Raw genomic sequence first — 26,335 nt, 5'->3', positions numbered from 1 at the left:
CTCACAGAGTCTGAGGACTCTTTTCCTCCAGGGGATTGATTTTGCTTTTGTGTTTTTGCTCGTGGAAGGTGGTTAATATGTTTTTTCAGTCATTAAAAAAATGAGGTTAGATTGAATGATCTCTGAGTTTCCTTTCATCTCTAGATCCATGGTGGAACATATGATCGATGTGGCAAATTGGTTACCTATGAAGGAATACAAAATCATGGGGGCTATATCTGTAAAATGATAGTGACAAATGTGGGGGAGTGATTTATAAGTGTGCAATATAAATAAATTGGAAAGGCATAACTTGCTAGGTGCACAGGAAGGACATTAGCAAATGGTGATATTTAAAAAAAGATAACAAAACTAATTGGAGGGGCGGCTAGGTGGCATAGTGGATAAAGCACTGGCCCTGGAGTCAGGAGTACCGGGGTTCAAATGCGGTCTCAGACATTTAATAATTACCTAGCTGTGTGGCCTTGGGCAAGCCACTTAACCCCATTTGCCTTGCAAAAATCTGAAAAAAAAAACTAATTGGAAACAAAATAACAGTTCAATTAAATATTGTTTCAAACTATAAACTCTGACCCTGAGTGCTTTATACATTCTGGGAGAAAACACTTTCCACATAATAAAAGTTTTCTAATAACATATGAGTTCAACTTTACAACAGTGAAGAAGGAAAAGGAAACTAAAGCTGAAGTTAGATTCGTAACTGGTAGCCTTCAGCCGGTAAGGAATAAACTTATTTAGGTTTATTTTTCCAGCTAGGTTGTTCCGAGGACTAAATGAAACATCTGTGCATGTGCTCTGTGAATCTTGTTATTACTTCTCTTGCATCGCCATTGGTGCCAATCACAACTCAGAACACAGTTTTTATTATTCGCTTAAGCTGCTATAAACATATACTTTGGTAACGAGCAAAAGAACCTCAAGTGCTTGTTGTCCCTAACCATTTACAGGCGAGGATGTTGGCGGACTTTTTCCTACAGCAGGGTCAGTCTTTAAATTTCCTGATTTAATAAGCAGGACTACGATTGAAGGCTACCTCTCTGGATTTCTAAATGTTGGCTATTTATCTGAGTATAAATGATATTTTACTAAATGGCCATAGTAATCTAGTATATGATAAATCCAAAGATGCAAACCTTTGTTTTTGCAAGGCAATTGTTTTAAGTGGTTTGCCCAAGGCCACACAGCTAGGTAATTAGAAAGGGTCGGAGGTCACATTTGAACTTGGGTCCTCCTGACTCCAAGGCCGGTGCTCTATCCTCTGCGCCTCCTAGCTGCCCTGGCTATTAATTTAAAAAAAAAATCGTCCTCGGTGTTCCCAGACTTAACCTGAGACAATCCACTGCAAAAACTGGTCCTCAAGAGCTGAGCCTCTCCGCTCCCATCCCAACTTGCGAAGTAAGCTAAGGCTGCGAAACTCTGGAGGAAGGGTAGAGCCCTTCCAGTCACGGGGATCCTGGGATGGGTGAAGCGAGAAACAGTTAGGTGACCAGGTGAGAAGAAAGGAAGGGAAGGCGTAAAGGAGGAGGAGATAAAAAAAAAGATTAAAAAAGGAGGTTAAATGGGAGGGGCGGGGAGGAGGTAAATAAGAGGAGGGAGAGGTTTTTCAAGTTATGTATTTTCTTTTAACCAATGGTAGCCCTCGATCCGGGTCCCCTCCCCGGGCCATTATTGGCCACTGTCCACTATAAAAGCAGGCTCCCCGGGGGGCACGCTGCTGAGAAGCTGTCAGCGGAGTCCCCCTGGCTTCGCGCCTTCGGCTTCGCGCAGGTGTTGGCTCCGTCCTCTCCCGCAGCATGGCCCTGAGCCCCGCCAAACCCACGTCCAGCGCGCGCCTGGTCTTCTTCGGCGCGGCCGGCGTGGGCAAGACCGCCCTGATCCAGCGATTCCTGGCGGACACGTTCGAGCCCCAGCACAAGCGCACGGTGGAGGAGCTGCACTGCCTGGAGTACGAGCTGGAGGCGCGGCGTGTGCGCGTGGAGATCATGGACACGAGCGGGAGCTACTCGTTCCCGGCCATGCGGCGGCTGGGCATCCGCCGCGGCGACGCCTTCGCCCTGGTCTACTCGCTGCAGGACCCGGAGTCCTTCCAGGAGGTGCGGCGGCTGCGCGCCGAGATCCTGGAGGCCAAGGCGGGGGCGCCCAGCCCCCCGCCCATCGTGGTGGTGGGCAACAAAAGCGACCTGGCGCCCGCCGGGAGCTGCCCCGACGCCGCCGTGGCCGCCGTGGAGCTCGAGTGGGGCGGCACCTACCTGGAGGCGTCGGCCAAGTGCGGGGAGAACGTGCTGAGCCTCTTCCAGGAGCTCCTGCAGCTCGCGCATCTGCCCAGCCGCCTCAGCCCGGCGCTGCGGCGGCGGCGACGCCAGACCTTGCCCGGGGCGGCGGGCACCGGCCCCGCGGCCCGAGCCGCCCTGCGCCAGCGCCACAGCTGCGCGGTGTCTTAGCGCCCGCCGGGAGCGCCCCAAACCCGGCGGGAGAAAGTACGGCCCCGGCCCAGTGCCCTTGCCTCGCTCTCGGTGCTCCTGGCCACCCTGGTTGCCCGACGCTTGCGGCGGGGTGCTGCCGCCACCCGCTCCTCTCTCCCCTTTGGGGGGTCCCGGTGGAACCAGGATGGGCGCGTGGGGAGGGTGGGAAGCGTGGAAGGGAGCCGCTTCAGTGTGAATAGTCTGCCGCTGCGGGCTGGACGCGGGAGAGGGTGCTGCTGTGCCAGCGAAGGCCCGGGAGCTGAGCTGGATCCGGGGAGGGGAGCCGTAAAAAACTCACCTCTCACTCGCAGTTAAACCGGGGACACCTGGAGGGAGTTTGAACTGGAAGATTCCTCCCAGCTCAAGTCCTGTCACCCTATGAATAGGAGAAACTCGTTCTTTGGCTAGACAGTGAAAACTGCCTGAGAGTGGCCACAGTAATAATGGCCAATCTAGTCTAGGATAAACTCTAAGATCCAAACTTTTGTTTTTGCTTAGGCAGTTGGTTTAAGTGACTTGCCAGGCCTCTGAAAAATAGCTTCCTTGGTTTACTGTAATACGTGGTAGGCACGAAGGGCTACAATTTAGCCCCTCCTCATGCAAAGTCTTTAATCTGTTCTGTTGGAAGCCGCATGTTAGCTTCCAGGCACAGCCTTAACGGTTGTTTTCTACTCCACCCTGCATGCCACTGCTTACCCTTGGAGCTGGGTTGCTTCCTAGCATTCTCATTGTTTTAGTCCTGAGCAGGTTGTAACTCTTTCAGGGGCCAAGACTAGATATTGTTTTATACATATTTATGCATATCATATATATGTGTATATAGATATAGATATAGATGGTATACAAATTTGGTTCGTCCAATTCCGAACTGTTCCTGAAGTTGGGTAAAAATATTTGCAAATAAATTTCTGCCAAGCATATTAAAGGAAGTCCTTCCTCCTTTTTTTAAATACATAGCTAAACACTACTATGGACTTTCCACACATTACCTTCTCAGATCCTCACAACCACACTGAAGGGTAAGTACTATCACCCACATTTTACAATTGAGGAAATAGACTCATGCCCTGGGTCTCAGCTTGTTAAGTTTTTGTTTTGTTTTGTTTTGTTTTTTTTGCAAGGCAAATGGAGTTAAGTGGCTTGCCCGAGGCCACACAGCTAGGTAATTATTAAGTGTCTGAGACCGGATTTGAACTCAGGTACTCCTGACTCCAGGGACCGTGCTCTATCCACTGCGCCACCTAGTGGCCTGACAAATCTTCTTAATACCTTAACTTTTCATTTCATTTGATTCTCACAACCACTCACTCCATAAGGCCAGCAGTGTAAATGACGTATCATTCTTGTTAAACAGATGAGGAAACTGAGGTTCAAATGTTAAATAACCTATGACAATAACAGATGTTAAATTCAAGGCTAATGATTCAAATCTTCAACAGTCATAAATTTTGCCTAGTTGAGTTCAGTTTTTTGCAATCATATCACACATTTTTCATGATCCCTTTGGAATTTTCTAGGCATAGTTTGTCATTTTCTTCTAATTTTACCCAAGGTTAAGATTAACACTATGCAAATACATGTAATGAAAGTTCATCATTTTAAGGAGTTTTTTTTGGGGGGGAGGGAGAGAGAAGTAATATGGGATAAAGTGAAACATAAGAAAATTGCCCATGTATTTATAACTTTTTAAGAAAAAGGACAAAGAAATTCCTAAGGCATAGGTGGTATGGCAGATAGATGAAATGGGGAAGCTGTGGGTTTGAATCTTGTCTCAGATACAAACTAACAGTGGGACCATGAGTTCAACCTATCGAAACTGCCCTCATATGTAAAATAGTTCACAGTTGTTGTTTATGACCATTACAAATTTTTCAATAAAGTAATATAGGTTACTGTATAGAACCCTGCAAAAGGACTCGTACAAGCAGGTCCAAACAAAACTGAACAAAAGTTCAGTGACTTAAATTGTTTAAAGAATGTTTTTTCAGGTCTAGGAAGAGAATAGTTTTTGTTGCTAGATTACTAACCACCAAGTATAAATAATTCCCCCCAAATAAATTCATTAACTTTACAGGAAATCAGCAGGACTCTTACCATATCTGACTAGTTCTAATTACTAAGCACATGTGTCCCTATTTACAAGACCAAAGGAAAGGGAAGTCTCCTCCATCCATATCTCCTCTTCTCTCTTTCCAATCTGCTCTCTTGTTTGTTGATCTGAAATATGGTCATTTTAGGGTTAATCATTCTTAAAGCAGACACTACCTAGGGGTATCACAATTATTGTCAGCAAGAGTATACAAAGAGTATCACAAATTGCAGTTAGTTAATTTTTAAGCATTTGTCAAATGAAATGCTGTTCACAATAATCTTAAGTTATATGTTTGTATGTCCTGGGAAGAATCAAAACCCATTTTACTTTGAGAAATTTCCACTTTTTCGGTTAGACAAAATAGCCATCAGGGTCTTAGATTCTATAAGGAGCCTTGGTTTGAATCTGTTCTCAAAAACCAATTCTGGGACACTTAGGTGGTATAGTGGATAGTATACCAATTCTGAAGTCAGGGGGACCTGAGTTCAAAATTGACCTCAGACAATTAGTGGGTTTGTGACTCTGGACAAGTCTCTCTATTTTTTTTTTTTGCAAGGCAATGGGTTTAAGTTGCTTGCCCATGGCCAGACAGCTAGGTAATTATTAAGTGTCTGAGGCCAGATTTGAACTCAGCTACTCCTAACTCCAGGGCCAGTGCTCCATCTACTGTGCCACCTAGCCACCCCTCTGGGCTAGTCTCTTAACCCTGATTGTCCAACATTCAGGGCCATCTCCAGTTGTCCTGATTCATATCTGGCCACTGGACTCAGATGGTTCTGAAGGAGAAAGTGAGGCAGGTGATTTAGCACAGCATCCCCTCCCCCCCACTCAAACCCAACTCATGGTATCATCTCCCTGATGTGGTCTTCAAAAATGAACAGACATTATTATTATTAGTCCTAACTGTGTCTCTTAACTCTGATTAGTTACCACACTTTTAAAAGAAATTTTTGATATTTTTTGTTTTATTTATATCACCAGAATTTCTCCCAGAATCCTTTCTCCCTCTTTTTATATCACCCCCCAGTCATCCCATTGACAAGTAATATTTTTAAAGAAAAAGGAAAAAGAAAAAAAAGGAGGGAAGGGGAAACAATCAGCAAAACTGATTTATGGGAACAGCTAGGTAGCATAGTGGATAAAGCACCGGTCTTAAAGTCAGGAGTACCTGGGTTCAAATCCGGTCTCAGACACTTAATAATTACCTAGCTGTGTGGCCTTGGGCAAGCCACTTAACCCCATTTGCCTTGCAAAACCCTAAACAAAAAAAACTGATTTATGTATTGGGAAAGTCTGAAAATACATACACACTCATGGACCTCTTACCTCTGCAAAGGAGTTGGGTGGGTATATAAAAAAAGTTATTCTTTTTTTTTTTAAGGTTTTTGCTAGGTAGTGGGGTTAAGTGGCTTGCCCAAGGCCACACAGCTAGGTAATTAGTAAGTGTCTGAGGCTGGATTTGAACTCAGGTACTCCTGACTCTAGGGCTAGTGCTCTATCCACTGTACCACCTAACCAGTTATTCTTTTTTTTTTTTTTTTAGGTTTTTTGCAAGGCAAATGGGGTTAAGTGGCTTGCCCAAGGCCACACAGCTAGGTAATTATTAAGTGTCTGAGACCGGATTTGAACCCAGGTACTCCGGACTCCAGGGCCAGTGCTTTATCCACTGCGCCACCTAGCCGCCCCCAGTTATTATTCTTAAACATCACATTTATTTCTACAAATATTTCTTCCTACTCCATGACAGAAAAATTTTAATACCAAATGTAATATTAACTGCCACTATCTCTTAACCATTCCACCAATGTCAGAATTCCAGTTATATCCTTGTATTCCTAACTTGAGCCACAGTTTAACTCCCATCCCAGAACCTTTCCTTGTAAACAAAGTCAGCTTGAGCCAGGCAGTAGCCCCTGATGCCCTTACCCCCTCCACTGGGATTCTTGGCATGGCATCTTGGGACCAAGCTTTGCTGTCTCATTCTAGTTCCTCTCCCTGGCCTTCTGGGAGTAAAAGGACCTTTTACATGAGTCTCTGAGTGGGAAATCTATTGTGTTCTATGCTCATGGGACAAGATGTTCAAGGTAACAAGTTGCTACCCCATTATCACAATTAGAGTTGCTTTATTCCTCCATTTACAACTTTGATTTATTTCAGGACTTGGCCTTAAATGGTGATAGTGGTGGGATTTATTGAATATTAAATATTTCACAGTCCAGGGAGTGAGCTTCTAGGCATTCTAGTACCAGTGTATGCCCAATCCATAATTGAATTCATATTCCTCTAGTTTTTTTCAGTTGAGAAGCCTCTTTAATTAAAAATTGGTAAAAAAAGACCTACAGGTATTAATTTGAGGTCCACTTTACCTGACTCCTCAGAATGGACTCAATCAAATGACGTTGAAGTATGATTTGTATACTTTCAAATTTTTGGAACATTGGCAATCATTGACATAATTTGATCCCTGAAACTACTGAGTCCAATAAAGTTTATTTGATAGAAATAAAATTAGTTACTTTAAAATGTCCCTTGATAAGGCAGAGTCAAAAATCAAATGTGCTGAGGACTCATTTAATCACTTTCTGTTAAAAGCCATTAAGAGGGAAGTAGAATCTAGGCTTTCATCCTATAAAAAGAATTGGAAAAAAATTTAAAAATGAAAAGGAGACTGAATCAAAAATATTTCTCCTCCAGGAAGAATTAGACTAACTGAAATCTCAAAAGAATATGAAAAACAAAATAGAGTCTCTCAGGTGATGTGAAGGACCTGAGCAAGAATTTTTATATTAGCCTAACACATATATGATACATTGTATATACATATATCACATATATATTATAGCCCAATCTACATAAATCTAAACCAACACATATACATATATGCATATAAGCCAACATATGTGTCTGTGAATATTTACTAGCATATATATGTATATTGTTCTGTATGTGTTGGTAAAAAAGAATTAGTTGAAAGTAGCTGGAAATTCCATGATATGAAATGCTTGGAATAATAGTCCTTGTGTAAAATATAATACTAAACAATTGAAATTATAAATTGAGATTCTATGTGATACTATTGTAAAATAGATCCAGATGTAATTAAATTTATTCTGGTCTCATTTTAATTGAAATATGCCATTCCTAGAATTTATTATACTATATGGACCAGCCTGGTTTTAAGCTGTTACTTCAATTATTTATTTATAATGTTCATAAAGATAATTTGATTATTCATTTATTAAAATTTAATAATTCATTTTATTAGAAATGTTGTTAGAAAAGTGAACTCTGGGGGCGGCTAGGTGCCATAGTGGATAGAGCACTGGCCCTGGAGTCAGGAGTACCTGGGTTCAAATCTGACCTCAGACACTTAATAATTACCTAGCTGTGTGGCCTTAGGCAAGCCACTTAACCCCATTGCCTAGCAAAAACCTAAAAAAGGAAAAAAAAGAAAAGTGAACTCTTGATTCTTTTTGGTTATGATTTTAATTGTTAAAAATTGATGTAAATATATTTATAAAAACTTTTAAGAAATATTGGAGATGAGCTACTAGGGGGTGCCATGGATACAGCATGAGCCCTGGATTCAGGAAGACCTGAGTTCAAGTCCAACTTCAGACACTGTTTGACCGTGGGCAAGTCACTTAACCTCATTGCCTTTCAAAAGCCAACCAAGAAAGAAAAAGATAAGGGGCTGCTAGGTGATACAGAAAAGTGCAAACCTTGGAGTCAGGAGCATCAGAGTTCAAATGTGGCCTCAAACATGTACAAGCTGTGTGACCTTGGGCAAGTCACTTAACCCCAATTGCCTCACAAAAAGAAATATAGGAGATAATAAAACTTTATAAAAATGAACGTTAAAAATTGTTTATGTAATTTGAAGAATTAAATTATTATAAAAAAGAAATATAGGAAATAGCTGGTATAGCAAGGAACCCTTTGTTGTCATCTGTGAAAGGCAGAGTCCTAAAATCTTTCTATAACGGCTAACAGTTTAAAGTGAGACTGACAAAATTATAAGGAATTCAGATAACATGGGAAAATTTTTGCAATTAGTATCTCATTTCTCAAAAATTTAGAGATCTGAATTAAATTTAAAAAATAAGGCATTCTCTGATTGATAAATGGTCAAAGGATATGAATAGGCAGTTTTCAGGTAAAGAAATCAAAACTCGGGGCAGCTAGGTGGCGCAGTGGAAAAAGCACCAGCCCTGGAGTCAGGAGTACCTGGGTTCAAATCCAGTCTCAGACACTTAATAATAATTACCTAGCTGTGTGGCCTTGGGCAAGCCACTTAACCCCATTCCCTAGCAAAAACCTAAAAAAAAAAAATCAAAACTCTCTATAATCATCTGAAAAAATGCTCTAAATCACTGTTGATTAAAGAAATGCACATTTAAACTACTTTTAGGTACCCCCTCACACCTATCCATCATATTGACTAATATAACAATGAAAGGAGGATGTTGGATGTTGGTGGAGATGTGGAAAAATTGGGACACTTAGTGGAATTGTTAACCAATCCACCATGCTGGAGAACAATTTATATAACAATTTATATAACTTTGATCCAGCAATACCAGCTAGATCTATATCCGAAAGATATACAAAAACATGGAAAAAAGGCCTATTTGTTCAAAATATTTATACCAACTCTTCTTCTGGTGGTTGAGAATTGGAAATCAATGGTATGTCCATCAATTGGGGAAATGGATAAACAAACTATGGTATATTATTGTAATGGAATAAAAAACGATAAGCAAGATAATTTCAGAAAAACCTGAAAAAACTTACATGAACTAATGTTTAGTGAAGTGAACAGAACCTCTAGAATATTGTACATAGAAATAGTAACATTGATGAAGAACTGTGACTTAGTTATTCTTAGCAAAACAATGATACAAGACTAGGACCAAAGGACTTAATGATGAAGCATCCTGTCTGCCTCCAGAGAAAGAGCTGATAATGTTTGAAAACAGACTGAGACATGCTATTTTTCACTTTCATTTCTTCCATTTTGAGTCTTCTTAAACAAAATGATATAAAAATGTTATACATATATAATATATCTGATTGCTTATGACCTCAGAGAGAGAAAGAATTTGGAACTTCAAACTTTTAAAAGAAATGCTAAAAATAATATTGTGTTATCATTTTGTAGTAAAGTAACAACTTAAGAGTGCTGATATTTTAAGATTTCAAGATCTAGTCCCATATTCAGGTCATAGTACATTGATTTGATTTTAGTTAAGAACTAGAAATTACAAAGAAAAATCAACCCCTAACCATTGAAACACACTGTCCTAAAAATTAATGCAATCATGACTTTAATCTCCTCCAAGTAAGGTTAGATTAATATCTGATGGTTATGTTCACTCATCTTTCAGAATGGTCTACAGGAAGCCAATATTATAAATCTAACATTATATATAAATTTGGGGTATGGCAAAAATATTAATGTAATCTCTATTATACTGGACCCTAAATGTTTCATTGCAGTGTTCAAAACTGAGTATTATTTTTTTGACTTTTTAAAATTTATTAAGGTGATGGGGTTAAGTGACTTGCCTAAGGTCACACAGCTAGGTAATTATTAAGTGTCTGATGCTAGATTTGAACCCAGGTCCTTTTGACTCCTGTGAAAATTCAGAAGTTTATGCCTGGGAAAAATGGACCATGCTCTGTCAGCAACAGATCAAACTACTTAAGTCTTTTTTTGCCTGGACCAAAAATCAGGCCTCCAGCTAGCCCAGCACACTCTAAAATAATCTAATGATCACAGGTTTGATTTCAAACTAATAAAACTTTCTATGTATTTCGTATTATTGCAAATGTAAAATTAAATATGTCCATAGTATGAAATTTGAAACTTTGAAATAGATTGTCTTTTTAATTTGGATATTGTTACATTATACTTTTCATGTAAGAACATTTGGTTTCATAATAATGAAAAAAAGTTTTTTTCTTTGTTGTTTTTATCTGATAAAATGTTTGACATGGTTGTAAGTTTGTTTCAACTCTGTTGAATATGTTATAAATTGTATAATGGTTAAACCCTAATAGCTACTAAGATGAAAATACCCACTACACCTAATTAAAATGGGATAGTTTTAAAAGCAGTTTTATGTAAATTTGTTCTGTTTAAAATAATTTAGAGATACATTCAACTGAATTGAGAAAACAACTAGAGATGGATTTTATGTTTCAAATCCATAATATTGGTTATGATAGTATAGTTTTACTATCTTTCTAATCTGAATGTAGCTATATTTTGAGCAGAACTGTTAAAGGAAAAGGAAATGTCTGAAAACTGAATATTCTGAAATACTTCTCTATAGTAAAGAGGAAATTTCATCTAAAATCATTTGACTATCATATAAAAAGTTTTAAGATTATTGGTTAAGGGGCAGCTTGGTGGTCCAATAGATGGAGCACAAGCTCTAAGGATCTAAGTACAAATCCGACCTCAGATATTTGATGGTTACTATGTGACCTTGGACAAGTTACTTAACCCTATGGATCAACAAAACAAAAAAGATTATTGGTTAAGAACAACTAAGCTAGGGGCAGCTAGGTGGTGCAGTGGATAAAGCACCAGCCCTGGAGTCAGGAGTACCTGGGTTCAAATCCGGTCTCAGACACTTCATAATTACCTAGCTGTGTGGCCTTGGGCAAGCCACTTAACCCCATTTGCCTTGCAAAAAAAAAACCCAAACAAACCTAAAAAAGAACAACTAAGCTACACTAATAAGATATTGGTATAATATTTGAGCTATTTAGCTGAGAATTTTGTATACTAAGGAATTAAATAGATGAGCATTTGGCATTTTATAACTTTATTTCATATTTATAGCAATACAATAAACTATCTGGTGGTACAGAAAATTATTCCTACAATCACAAAATATTCACTTAAAAGTTCCTCTTCAGCAAAAAATGACCCTCTACCTCTATATCATTCTTCAACTTTATCTTGACTTTAATTTTTTTTTTAACACAGGAGCAATTTGATGAAATAAGTCATCTGGATATCCAATCTTTGTCCCTCACCTCTTTATTAAAACATAGAGAAAATATGTCATGATGAAAATGTTTGGTATTTTCCATTTCACCTGTAACCCATTACAAAAATGTTATTGTGCAAGGAATTAGGTAAGAAAAAAGGTAAACAACAAAACCTACAATTTTTCTTTAAAAAATCCAAGCTTATAATAAGGGCATTCATCAGTTAGTAAGTAATAAGTGAACAAGGATTCACAATGGCCACTTTGTTTTCTCTTCTAATCGACAAATGCTTTTAAAATCAGTAGCACAGGTAAGTATGGATTTTAAATGGGTTTTAAAGTCCCCTCAAGTTCTTACAGTGAGCACTTTTGATGTTATAACTGAATTACTGAAGTGTTATGACACACAAAAATTCTAACCAGTGAATGCAATTCAGAGAAGGTTATTTTCTGTCCCTAGATTTGTGAGGAATTAAGAACTGTCGCTATCCTCTAGTATATTAAAAAGTGGCAGTAGTTACTGTCAATCAATTTCACTCCTTTTTAGTTCTTTTTACAGTAGATTTTTAGGTACAATTCTCAATCATGGAAACAGTAATGACAGACATCTAAATACAAAATGCTTGAATGATTTTGTCTGCTTTAAAAATATGGTCAACATATCATTTATTCATTATTAGTACAACAGTAATTTTGTGCTGAGAATTACAAACCATAGACTCTGGGTGTTTTACTTCACAAAGAGAGTCTGATAACAATTGAAAAAATCAATATATTTCTTAAAAAAACTCACAGCAATTTGTTACTAAACTGAAACTACTACAAAAGGAACAACCAATGACCTGACAAAAAAATGCACTAAAAATTTTTAAAATTTTAGCCAAGTAGTCAGAATTTCAGCTTACTAACTAATGTTTACACATTTTATGTATTATATTATGAAGCTACCACACACAAGAAATCAAAAAATAAATCACTTTGAAACTTAAACTGCATATTCGAGGAATACAAGCTTTATAATAAAAAGTATTTGCGCACAGTAGTTAGTTGAGAAAAGCTGTTCATTCGCCTCTTGGCTTGTAAAAAATATTTTCCAGAATCCACTCCAAATGACTAACAAAACCTTTAACTATTGCGTGTAGCATGTACTTTGTTTTTTCTTCCTAATTTGCGCACAGTAGTTAGTTGAGAAAAGCTGTTCATTCGCCTCTTGGCTTGTAAAAAATATTTTCCAGAATCCACTCCAAATGACTAACAAAACCTTTAACTATTGCGTGTAGCATGTACTTTGTTTTTTCTTCCTATTTCTTCCACCCTTTCTTGGGTCATAAGGTCAGCGATGTTTTTCTCCAGATCATCAATGCGACTGCTCATACCATCAAATTGGCCAATAATCTGATCTGACATGGTCTGAAATTTGTCCTGCATCTGCTGGAGCAGGGTCTAAACCACAGCGGTCAGGTCCTGTACAGTTTCGGGGTCCGTCTCCGCCATCATGCCAGCTCCAGACTCTAGATGAGCATTTGGTCTTGTCATTTATCTATTACTAGTTAGAGATATTTGTGTATAAAATAAGGTATTTACATGTTTCAAAATAATGCAAAAATAATTAGACATTAATGCAACAATTTATGAGACCAAGTTGTTCTATTAATTATTAAAACTTAATAAGAATAAAAATAAAAAATAAACTAAATCAGAAACATCTTCAATTTTGTTTTGAAGGAAAGAATTTTCCATGTAATCAATTTCCTTAGAAGAATAGAATATTTTATAATACTTCCTTGAAAAGCCTCCTTGAGTTTATTATTTAATTTGGAATTAATGCATGTCTTGAAGTACAAACATGTTTTATTATAAACAACACATATGATATGCACTATTTTGAAACTGATTACTCAGTGCATTTATATACTCCATCCCAGAATCTTTTGTTACAATTAAAGTTAATTTGACAATCTTTAAATGAAGTCAGTTATGATCATCTTTTTTTTAAGTTTTTGCAAGGCAATGGGGTTAAGTGGCTTGCCCAAGGTCACACAGCTAGGTAATTATTAAGTGTCTGAGACCGGATTTGAACCCAGGTACTCCTGACTCCAGGGCTGGTGCTCTCTCCACTACGCCACCTAGCCACCCTGATCATCTTCTTTTAAAATTTTTTTTCTGTTATTAGTTCTTTAACAGATTCTCATTGTACCTGGGAGGGAAAGAGCAGGTAAATGTAAATCAATACAGTAAATAAAAAGTTAATAATAATAAGAGCAAATAATTATAATTATAAATCAAGTACAAAATGAGGTTCAAAAATTTTTAGTTGAATTTGAATTTTCAATATTTATAATGATAGCTAATTTACATCACAAGGCCATTATAGGCACTAAACTGAAGTCCCCTAAACACTAGCAGTTATCAAACTCATGACTAAAAAGGCTCATTCTACAAGTTAGATCCTCATGGATTCTTTTATATCCTTCCCTCTGGCAGTGTTCTAATATCTGGTTTAGAAAAGGATAGATAGGAGCAGCAAAGAGTATGGAAAAAAAATGTAAACTCTCTGGTCTACAAGATTTAATTACATTTGAACTAGGTCCCACTACCCGATCTGTTTCTTGACAAAGCAAACTTGAATTGTATTAAGATCTATTTTTTGTGAGAACAGAGAAAAAGATCCTCCAAAGTGATCTGAACTAGAGAAACAAATCTATTAGAAGCTTCTCTGAAATCCCACCCATTCCAGAATCCTGAGGAGAGAGAGTGCCAGAAGACTGTATTATGAGATGCTTTTAGTAATCAGACAGCTTTATGAGATGTCTTAAGAGTTAAGATATGATAGGGGCGGCTAGGTGGCGTAGTGGAGAGAGCACCAGCCCTGGAGTCAGGAGTACCTGGGTTCAAATCTGGTCTCAGACACTTAATAATTACCTAGCTGTGTGGCCTTGGGCAAGCCACTTAACCCCATTTGCCTTGCAAAAACCTAAAAAAAAAAGATATGATGGACTAGTGAAATGGATAATGAGAATGGATTACCATTCCCTATTGATGAACATTCCCTCAATTTACAATTGTTTTGCCACCACAGAAAGAACTGTTATAAATATGTTTGTACATATAGGTCCTTTTCCCTTTTTTTATGCCCTCTTTTGGACACTGACCTAGTAGTGATATTGCTGGATCAAAGGTATGCACAATTTGATTACTCTTAGAGCAAAGTTCCTAATTGCTGTTCAAAATGGGTGGATCAGTACACACCTCCACCATCAATGCATTAGTGTCCCAGTTTTCTCACAGGAATAGGATTATTCCATTGTGAATAGGTAGCAGAAGACTAGGGTGAAAAAACCTCAGGCAGTGAAAGTAACTCCAGGATGAGAAGAGGCATGATTTTTGAAGTTCAGAAGATCAAGAATAGATCTGGAAAAGGAAAAAAGAAAAAGAAAAAAGCAATCCAACCCTGAAAAGTCATTTGATTTTAGTCTCAGTTTCCTCATCTATAAAATGAGCTAGAGAAGGAAATAGAAAACCATTCCAGTATCTGTGCCCAGAAAACTCCCAAAAGGGATCACAAATGGTCTGATGTGACTGAAAATTATTTCCCCAACCACTAAAATTCTCTTAATAATTCAGAGAGAGAGGTCAATGTGGGCCTGGGTGCTTGCTGATCCATTTATACTTTATTGATTATGAGTGATTGTCTCAGACAAAGTAAACATTTTGTAATCTTAAATTGCCAAGACTTACCCCTGGAGGGAAATGGTGTACTTAGGGAAGGAATCTTTACCCTAGCTAACCTACAACTTATAAATACTGGAATACTAAAGAGAACTATAGGGCAGAATATTGTCACAGTACCAGCTAAGTAATACGGTGAGGATAATTGTTTGCAATAAATTAGCTAACATAAAATTTATCTAACAAAAAATTTTATCTAACTTTCAATTAATTTTTGTCTTTGTCAAAAACACTTTAAAATTTGTTCTGATATAAGAAGATAATCATTAGACTTTCATGAGGTAATACAGTTAGAAAACCTTAAACTGACAGGCATCTATCACTTATTCAACCTTTACTGTTAAGATTAAAATCATTTGCATTAGGGGATGAGATTCAGTTTTCTAAGTGAAGCAGTGCCAAATACAAACTACATGCATACATATATATATATATATATATATATATATATATATATATATATATACCCCTTAAAATAACACCTAATAACCAATAATCTTATAATTTTCATAAGTGATAACCAACAATTTTAAATGAAACTTTCTCTTTACTATAGGCAAGGACTTCAGATGTTGATAGTTTGCAAACATTTTTTAAATTAAACTCATAATAGAATAATATCCAGTTTAGAAAAAAAAACTGTGTTTCTAAAAGAATCAGTATCATAAACAGTGTTATAGATTTGAAACTTAAAACAAAATCAATTTCTAATCAAAGTCTCTCAATCCAGTTTGATGAATATCTAAATCATAGATAAAATCATTTTTAACACATTTAAGTGAAACAATGTAGTAAACTAATTTCTAGATTTCCTCATTCTACCTATTTTTTTTGGTAATATTTTGAATTTTACAATTTTTCCCTCCCAACCTCCCTTTTCTCACTCTAGCCCCACCACAGAAGGCAGTCTGATAATCTACATTATTATTTCCATGCTATACATAGCTTATATTTTATTATAGACTCAGGGGTGTGCTGAAAAATTTTTAACAAAGAGCTCTCTGGAAATATGTAAGCATGACACATTTTTCTTTTTGTTTTTTTTTAATTCTCCCCTTATCTATAAAAACAATTCTTAGGATTCTATATTTTTAAACTTTTGATTGCCAAATCCCATCTTTCCCTCCCTTCCATCCTCCTCCCTGAGATGGTAAGCAATATGTTTTGCATGATTACACATGTATAACCTTATAGGTTATACATGTGTAATCATGCAAAACATATTTCCATATTGGTCAGTTTGTGGAAGAAACTAAAACCAAAAAACAGAAATGAAAGCAATGAAGTGAAAAATAGTATGCTTCAGTCTTTATCAGATGCGGTCAATTTTTTTTCTCAAATCAGATAGCAGTTTTCATCATCAGCCTTTTGGGATTTCATAACACATTTTTCAGCCTAACTTGAATTATTATTTTCTTCATCCTTCATTTATTTATTTATTTATTATAGATTTTTTTTATTTTGAATTTTTTAGTTTTTGCAAGGCAATGGGGTTAAGTGGCTTGCCCAAGATCACACAGCTAGGTAATTATTAAGTGTCTGAGACAGGATTTGAACCCAGGTACTCCTGACTCCAGGGCTGGTGCTTTATCCACTAATGCCACCTAGCCGCCCCCATCCTTTTTTTTTTTTGGCTTTTTTTTGCAAGGCAAATGGGGTTAAGTGGCTTGCCCAAGGCCACACAGCTAGGTAATTGTTAAGTGTCTGAGACCGAATTTGAACCCAGGGCCAGTGCTTTATCCACTGTGCCACCTAGCCTCCCTTATCCTTTTTTTTTAAGAAAGATTTTATTTATTTTGAGTTTTACAATTTCTCCCCCATTCCTGCTTCCCTCCACCTCCCCCCCCCCCCAGAAGGCATTCTGTTAGTGTTTACATTGGTTCCATGTTATACAAAGGAACAACATTTTAAGACAATCCAGGGAAGCTTCTTAAGGTGCCGGGGTTAGTGAAAGGACTTGAAGGTCCAGAGCATACAAAGAAAAGTTCAAGGAACTAGGGGATATTGGACTGGCAATAAACAAACAAAACAAACAAACAAATAAACAAACAAATAAATAAATGAACAAACAAACAAATAAATAAAAGAGACTCCAGAAAGTGAGGCTAGTGAAAGAGAGGACAGGAGATACTGCTGCCCACAAGTATGTTATAAATGAATGAAAAGAAAAACCTGCTAGAGTGAGAGAAAATTGTACATTTTATTCATGAACCTTGCAAGATACACCTTACAAGATAAGGATACCTTACACCTAAGTGTGAGGTACACCTTAGTCTCAGGAGTCAGGTAATTTATTGTCCTCAGAAACTCTTTCCCCTCCCTCTTGGATGTTCATAGGCTCTCAGAGTTTGAGTTACAATCTAAGAGGTCCACCCATTCCATGGCATGCCCCTAATTTGATCCCCCCAACATCGTACAATGCATGATATGCTAAAGAACTCCAATCCTCACAGGGGGTGTGTGGGTTAATATTCAGTTACCTAATTGCGCAAACTCAGTTGTATTAGGTCAGGATCTCTAGGTCTCTCTTGATTGGTTGGTTTGGGGTTTGGTATCCCTGGAATGGGATTAGGAAAACTCTTCCAGTCTTGTGATTGGCTGGGCCATCCCCCCTTTGTAATGGATTCCCTAAGGGCTCCCCTCCACATCCTGTGAAGACCAACACCCTATATTCCTCACAACTCCCCCCTTTTCTTTTGAATAACAACTTGGTCTTCACAATTCACCAGCAGTATCTTCCTCAAATTAATTCACAATCCTCATCCTCTATAGGACTACTGACTTTCCCTATCTTTACCTCTTCCTTATTAGAGCCATACACCAGTCCTAATTTGCTGATAGAATCTTGTACTATTTGAGTTATTAACTGGATCATACATGGGAGACGCACATGCTAATAGGATTCTCCCACTTAGGGCCAATAGTAAGATACCCAGTAACTGTTTCCATCATGAACTAGTAAACCAGAGGTACTAAATGGGCTTGTCCAGGTTTGGAATGGAACATATGCCAACTTTCTAATATCCCTGGTTATCTTCTTTACCACCTGCCCATTGTCATCTATCGTTAGGCAGCAGCTTGACAAGTTCATTTTGTCACAAACTACTCCTTCCTTGGCCAACAGGTAGTCTAGTACCAACCTATGTTGAATGCTCACCGATCTTGTTTGCGTGACTTGGATAGCCAGCAGGTCCAAGACCCTAGCTATTTGATCGGTAATTATTTCAACTGTAGCGTGGAGTCTTATCAGCCTATTCAGGATATAAATTGGGGTTCCATAGCCCCAACTCCCATACTGTGCCCAGGTAGTAGGCCCTTAAGTCTAGATAACTCCCTGAACAACTCTTTGAGGACAACTAGGTCTAGGCAGTAGTCCTACAAATCCAATAATGTCCCTCTAGTGTTAGTTGGTCTTCCAGGAATAGTTTCCAACTAATGGATAATACTGTTCCTCCTCTTTACTTCCAAGGGGCCCTCTTAAATAAGGCCCTATAATCATCATGATAATAGGTATATTTCCTAAGTTGCTGTACCTCCTTCCACTGCAAGTTTTTATACCAATGTCTTTAGAAAGGTCTTCCTGGCTCCAAAATCTAAACTAAATTCCTGATTTTGTGCCATTAGATCAACCCCAAGAATAGCTAATATACCTAGTGATGTTCCTTAAACTATCTCTCTTGCAAATGGCCATTTCAACACTTTCCTTGCAAGTCCATACTGACTCATAATCAGTTTCCCTAAACAAATGCCCCAGTTTGCACATCTTTATAAGGGATCCAGGTACCATCATCCATCTCACAGGAGTGTGAGGTCACCTATCTCGTTAAGTCCTGAATATATGTACCCTGCTTCTGGACATGTCCAGACATTTGCTATTGCCCAGGCAAATATCCTGGCCAGTCACTTATAAACAATAGTCATGCTGAACTGACTCAGTCATATGCCACTGGTATCTCTCTCCTCTGGATCAGAATCCTGTGCCACCATGCACCTCTGACCAGGGACTGAGAATCTAGGCCAGACACAGGGGTTCCCAAGGCCAATTATCAAACTTCTGTGAACTATGGCAAGTTCAACAGCCACACCAAAAGACTGAGCATTGATTTCTGCCAGCTAGACTCTCCTCCCACCTTTACTAACACCCTGTTGTCTAAATCAGAGATAGGACTCACTCCCTAGATAGGCTACACAGACTCATGTAGATACAATAATGCCACCCAAAAATCTCCCTCTTTCTCTCTCAATAGAGAACATTTTCACCCTGCCTCTCCTCTTCCTTTACATAAGGAGAAGGGCATAAGGGGCATAAATAGGGGTATCACACTTACAGAGTCAAGAGGAAGGTATAGATAAGCAATGTACACATGGGTGAAAGATGGTGGAGATGAATTGATCCAGTGTCTCTCCTCTCTTCTTATCTTTTCTTCTCCCTTGGAGGCATCCAATGTCCTTCAGCATCTTCTGAATCTGTTCCAAAAAGTCCTCTCCAGCTCTGGTGACTAGTTGAGACCTTGTCTTCTGGTAGAGAAACTGCTTAACATCTTATTCAGATCAAAACACATGTTTCCATCACTAAACAATGAGATTCTGGAACTTATTACAATTTACATTTTGCCTTATTGCCATTTTGACATACATAGTTCACTTTTAACACAAATGTCCATTAGTATTTTACTATATGAGCAAACTCACAAGCTTGAGTCAATGTGATCATTCTCATTGGGAGTTTGCTCCATACAGATACATTTAACAGTCGTCTTTGTTCTAAGAGTACCCAGCATCTGACTTCAAATAAAACAATTTTAACCTTTGTTCTCATTACAGTAAAGATTCCTTAATGACATCCTTAACCAAAATGAATTTTTCCAAATATTCCCATATTTTCCTTTTCCTGGTATACTTACCTAACACACTCATTTCCTTAAACTAGAACTTAAAACTATAATTATCCTAAGAATTTCCCATTCTTCTTACCTAAATATCCCCTCTGATACAAAAACTAAGGAAGCTTAATTCCTATCTTAGCATGTAGCTGATAGCAGGTGTCACAGCCAGACACCTAACCCATCTCTGGCTATTAGATCTAATTTACCTAAAACTTTCTAGGACATTAAAGGAAATTTCCTTTATGAGTATTGAATGTCAGTGTCCAGCAGAGGTCACAATGGATAAGTCAAATGTCTTAGGCCAGATTTATTCTTCCAGGTGAGATATTATCCAAATGTCATTTTGGGGAAATCAAGTGAAAGGGATCCAACCTTAGCCATACTGAGAAGTCTCCCCTTTGGCTGCCCATCCCTGTCACCTGATGTCCTTGGCTTTCGTGGCTCCAAGAACATGACATTTACCCAGTACCATTTCTTTTTGTTGACCATCCTGGTATCTGACAAAAGAGAAAATCGATTAAAAGTCCCGTGATCTAAAATAGTTGTTTTACCTAATTAGAAATTCCAATGAATGCAATTCAGCAATTTCCAATTATAATCTTAATGGAGGCCCAATTAATGAAACTCCTATCTAAAGCTTGATTATCCTTCCTGGGTCTTTGCCTAAAACCTGGTATTCTAACTATGACTGGCCCTACAGGCCTCTCTCCTCCCTCTTACTAGAGACATCCCTTGTCTGAAATCATATCTACTCCATCTCTATATAAAGATGACATATCAGATTCCCCTTGGCTAGAGAAACCTTCTAGCCTGTTGTATCTCACAACAAATAAATGCCTCCTTTGTCTAGGAGATCGCACAGAGAAATATCAAATTATCTTGTGTTTATCTTTCCTATATTATATAGTGCTTTTACTTCAAAGCAAACAACCACTGCTTTGGAATATACATATATAGATCCAAAATATTCCCAATTGACATACATAGCTAGAACCTTCTATACATAAACTTGTTTACCTACTATCCATCCTCAACATACAAATGCTTATTTTTCCCAAGGCAGTTAGGGTTAAGTGACTTGTCCAAGGTCACACAGCTATGCAATCACTAAGTATCTGAGGCTTGACCTGAACCCAGGTCTCCTGACTCTAGGACTGGTGCTCTATCTAGGAGCCACCTAGCCACCCCCTAACATACAAATTGCTTTTCAGAATTCTTTAAAACCATTAAAACATCTTAAGTAGCCTTAAATTTCCAACATGAATTATTATTAATTTCACTATAACAGAAAAGCAATAAGAGTAACACACAAATTACTAGACTGTACAAAGCAATCCTTCCATTATTAACATTATTCATGAACCCACAGATCTATCCCAGAAAGAGTCATACTTTTTTTCATATTTTCCTTATTGCCCTTCAAAGCAATCACCTTAATCCCAGGCTTTAACAATACAGTATTTAAATAACATATTCACAAGAGATAAATATAATCTCTTTGCAATTACAAAATATCACATAACTGATAAAAAATAATCTTATTCATCAATAAGTTACCTTACAATAGGGCCCACAATTGCAATTTGTTCAGAGCCCCCCATTAGCTGCCTGCAATTACCAAGAGAGAAGTCCACATTCTTGACTTCTTTAAAATTAAAATGCATTGTTAATATACATTAAACATTAAGATTCTCATTTAAACATCTCATTTCCCTTAGAATGGGAGTAAAATGAATATCCCATGTTCTTTACTTTTGTCTCTTTACCCAAATTCTCAGAATCCAATCTCATACATATGACAAATTTAAAACCCCAATGTAATTACAGCTCAAAATCTTTAGAGTACCTTAGACAGAGAATCCAGCACTCACATTCCAAAAGCTCTATCCAAAATAAAAATACAATTGTTAGCACTATTAAACTTAACATTAAAACCAATTAGAGCTTTTCCCCCAAAAAAATCAGTGAACATCCCTGATAACCTAGGTATTTCTCTTCTTAGTTAACCCAGTACCACTTTTCTTTAGCCCAAAAGTGTTACAACAAAGTTTACAATAAAGTTTAAAATCCCAAACCACATAAATCCTTGCCAAAATTACAATAGTGTTAAAATAGTTTAATCCCAAACTAATTTAACAATCTAAGTTATTTAATTCCTCCCATTCTGTACAAATTTTGTCAGAATGTTACAACACTAGTATCCTTCTTTTAAAATCCTGGAGTGCTCCCTAAAACTCTAGTTCAGAAACTTCAAAAACAAAGAGTCATCACGTTGGCCACGTGGCCAGCAGATATTCATTAAACGGGATTTCCTTTCAATAAACAAGTCTCTTAACTCCTGGATCCTAGGTATTTTTTTTCCTTTCCCAATCACATATCCCACCTGTGGAGAGGTCTCTTTCCCTTTAAGGATTAAGTTCTTGAGCTCTCCTGTCTCTCCCCCTGCCCCTCTCTCCATGGGTGGGGCACTTAGGTAGATTCAGTCTAGAGTTCAAGTCTTTTTTTTTTTTTTAAGAGTTCAAGTCTTGACAAGATGGTGGATGGGATCAAGACCACCAGTGTCCAACCCACCACCCCTTCCCCAACCCAGGGAGAAAGCATGGAATCTTTCCCAGACACTCCTAAGGATAAAAAAAAAATCTTCCCTCCTAGAACTTCTCAATCCTTACCTTAAAGGTTCTTTCTTCCCTTAAATTCTTCTAAACTCTCCCAAAACTACAGCTTTTCCTCTTTAAGAATCCTACCTAGCATGGGGTGGCTAGGTGGCATAGTGGATAGAGCACCAGCCCTGGAGTCAGGAGTACCTGAGTTCAAATGCAGCCTCAGACACTTAATAATTCTAGCTGTGTGGACTTGGTCAAGCCACTTAACCCCATTGCCTTGCAAAACAAACAAACAACAAAAAAAGAATCCCACCCAGCACAGCTACCACTGCCTCAGTGAGAGATGGCTGATTTCTGCGTGGGAGCTGCTGCACACTACTTCCTTCTCCACCATCTTCTGAAACTCCTGGGCCCAAATCCCAGCCATCCTTCTTTTAAAATGTAAGCTGGGTCCTCAGACCCAGAAATGCCTAAAACAGACACTTAAAAAGACAGAGCATAGAACAAATACACACACACTCCCATGGGAACATTCAAACTTACACAGCATTGGATCCAATAGCCTTCTTTAATTTAGAAAGCATTTCTTTTCTTCTCTCTCCAAACTTTCCCTTTCCTCTTGGGCCCTGCTGTTAGCCACCTCTCTAGGAGCAGCCAGAGGATCCCACCTATGTTTTTTATCTTTTTCTAACTTGCTTAGAAATAATGTAGCATCCCCAATGATCCAGCATGCTGCATATTCCACCTCCTCTTTATTTAAAGGTACCTTATGGTTCACTGTTCATCAGACCCAAACCTTGGCCACCAGACAGACTGTCCTTGCATGGGGATTTATGGCCATTCAGAATAACAGTATCTGATGAACTTACTTTTCTCTGGGCCATTCCCCTTTTGTATTGGATTCCCTAAGGGCTCCCCCTCCACACCTTGTGAAGACAAACCCCTACATTCCTCACAATGTTGAACCTGAAGAATGAGACAGAGACCATAATTTCAAAAGTTTGGAGATCTTTAGTTTCTAGGACTGCCTGGGGATGAAGGGGGCCCAAATCAGACAGTACCTGAGTGTTCAGGGGATAGGGTTTTTATAGTGTTTTAGGGGGGTACTGAAAGCAAGCAGGATACAGAAGCAAAGACAACAGTTAGATATATTGTCTTGTCGTATACATATGTAAACATAGGGCTCAGTATAACTAGAGGTGAGAAGGGGTCAGGGCCTTTGTGTACTGTTTGAACATATTTTCTGAAATGGAGGGAGTCAGGAATTCACAGGCTTCCCATAGGTTTTGTGGGGGGGGTGGTTACTATCTTATGGTTCCAGCTGCATCTGGGGAAGGGGAGGCAGTCCTAGAATTTAACAGATACAGAAAGATAATTAGGCTAACAAGGATGTTCTATAAATCTGCAGACAATTTTGTGGTGTATCTGTGACTCCTTGGGTCCTAACAGACTATTTCAGATCCAAAGGTGCCTAGCCCAAGTTACATTTCTCAGGAGTTTCTCAGGGCCCAGAAGGATGTCAGGGACCCCTTTCTATACAGGAATTTCACAAATGTTGATATTGTACTTCATATATATATATTATATATATGTATTATATATATATATATATATAAACACATACATATATGTTACACAAGCAAATAAACCCATATAACACTTCTAGCTGGAGCCCTCCTGGTAAGACTTAAATAGGACATTTTGGCTCAGTTAGAGATGGGATGCAGCAACACAGCACCTGGGCAGCTCCTGTCTGGGCAGTTCTGTCTGGGCATCTACTTATTTCCTTCTTCCTGGGATTCCTCCCTAGGACAGTCACTGCCATTGAGCTCTTCCATCCCGCCTCCTCCTCCTCGGAGCCGGAGCTGACTCCGCCGCTGGCTCCCCAGGGACCGCACCTGTCGGCGCCCCGGTGTCAATAAAGTTTGTTGAAAGCCGGCTTCGGAGGCGGGGCTGGGGCGGGGCGCGGCGAAGACTCTCCCAAAGTGCCCCGCGGTAGGCGGGTTTGGATTTTAAATCGCTGCAGCCAATCGGCGGCGCGGACCGCTCCGTAACGTTCCCGGCGCTGGGTTTGAATTCCGGGCTATTTGCAGCGACTCTGCAGCCGCGCCGCCTGGGCTGGGCACCGCCGAGTGGAGCCCGGGCCGAGCCGGAGCCGCAACCGGAGCCGGAGCCGGAGCCGGAGACCCAGGCGGGCGGCAAGGCGCTGGAGAAGACGGAGAGGCTGCCGGAGGAGCGCGGAGAGGCGGCGGGTCCGGCCGGCGGCGGCGGCGGCACCATGAGCGCGGCTCCCGGGAAGCTGCCCCTGCGGCAGCCCGGCCCGGGCTCCGCGGAGCCCCGGGGCAAGCCCGCCGCCGGCGCTGGCGCCGGAGGGGCCGCGGCCGCGGCCACCCCGGAGATCCCCGAGGTGCTGGTGGACCCGCGCAGCCGGCGGCGCTACCAGCGGGGCCGTTTCCTGGGCAAGGGCGGCTTCGCCAAGTGCTTCGAGCTCTCGGACCTGGAGAGCAAGGAGGTGTTCGCGGGCAAGATCGTGCCCAAGTCGCTGCTGCTGAAGCCGCACCAGAAGGAGAAGATGTCCATGGAGATCAACATCCACAAGAGCCTGGTCCACCAGCACGTCGTGGGCTTCCACGGCTTCTTCGAGGACAGCGACTTCGTCTTCGTGGTGCTGGAGCTGTGCCGCAGGCGGGTGAGCACCCCGGAGGTGGGGGCGGGGGAGACGTTGGGGCCCGGCCCGGGCCCTGCTCCGCAGGGGAGGGGGAGGAGACTGGGCCTGGGCCCGCAGCTCTGGGGGCCCGGCCTCCGGGGGCCGCCTGGGGGCGGGTTTGGCGAGGAGCCGCCCCGCCGGGGCCTCAGCAGCGCCTCCTCTCCCTGCCCCCCACAGTCCTTGCTGGAGCTGCATAAAAGAAGGAAAGCCGTGACCGAGCCCGAGGCCAGGTATTACCTTCGCCAGATTGTCCTGGGCTGTCAGTATCTCCACGAGAATAAAGTTATCCACCGAGACCTCAAGTTGGGTAACCTCTTCCTCAATGATGAGATGGAGGTGAAGATAGGTAAGACTGGGGAGCCCTCCTCCCTCTAACCAGGCTGGGATTTTGTACCGAAAAGCGGGAACCTGCTGCTTGGCTGCCCAGGACCCTGAAGCACAAGGCCCTGGGGAAGTGCCAAGTTCCCTTTCTGGGGAAATTAGCCCCAGATCTGGACTGGGGCCTTTTCCACAGGCTTAAGGGTCCCAGAGGACTTTACAGGCTTCTCTTTAGCTTTGCTCTTAAGTAGCTCCTCTTGGCCATGCCTCGTGGAAGGGAGCTGTAGACCGGAGAAGACTTAGTCCTCAAAGGCTTGAGAGAGTCTTATTTTCTGAGCACAGATTCATGGGGTTTTTTTTTTGGTTTTTTTTTTTTCAGTAAAGGAGGATGAAGGTGGGAAAAAAGAGGCAAGAGCTGGTAACTCATGCTTCTGTTTCTCCAGTACTGCAGAACTGGAGAGCCAGGGAGAAAAACCATGTGGTTGTGGGTTTACTGTGGATACCAAAAGGAAATCTGGATCTTTTTCAAAAAAT

At 40.0% G+C, this 26,335-nt stretch overlaps 2 protein-coding genes and 1 pseudogene across 3 annotated transcripts in view; 2 read left to right on the top strand and 1 right to left on the bottom strand.

Moving 5' to 3' along the window:
• The window catches only part of PLK1 (polo like kinase 1), a 77,149-nt gene that overhangs the window by 25,799 nt on the left and 25,015 nt on the right, over window positions 1-26,335 (top strand). For both annotated transcript variants that reach the window (XM_074196257.1, XM_074196256.1), the window contains 2 exons: window positions 24,587-25,465; window positions 25,661-25,829. In XM_074196257.1, the coding sequence (XP_074052358.1) occupies window positions 25,055-25,465; window positions 25,661-25,829 (580 nt within the window). In that variant the 5' untranslated portion in view covers window positions 24,587-25,054. The remainder of the gene's footprint in view (window positions 1-24,586; window positions 25,466-25,660; window positions 25,830-26,335) is intronic.
• On the top strand, window positions 1,355-13,163 carry LOC141495190 (GTP-binding protein Rhes-like). The gene has a single exon (XM_074196247.1). The coding sequence runs from the start codon at window positions 1,794-1,796 to the stop codon at window positions 2,439-2,441; it is 648 nt and encodes a 215-aa protein (XP_074052348.1). The 5' UTR covers window positions 1,355-1,793; the 3' UTR covers window positions 2,442-13,163.
• Window positions 12,760-13,052, bottom strand: LOC141495191 (heat shock factor-binding protein 1 pseudogene; annotated as a pseudogene).

Source organism: Macrotis lagotis, chromosome 8 (assembly GCF_037893015.1).
Source record: "Macrotis lagotis isolate mMagLag1 chromosome 8, bilby.v1.9.chrom.fasta, whole genome shotgun sequence".
NCBI classification, from domain to species: domain Eukaryota; kingdom Metazoa; phylum Chordata; class Mammalia; order Peramelemorphia; family Peramelidae; genus Macrotis; species Macrotis lagotis.
This window is presented reverse-complemented; position numbering and strand designations above follow the sequence as displayed.

What these genes read in the sequence shown, in the direction of transcription:
- LOC141495190 (XM_074196247.1), top strand. Translation starts at nt 1,794, where the DNA reads ATGGCCCTGAGCCCCGCCAAACCCACGTCCAGCGCGCGCCTGGTCTTC.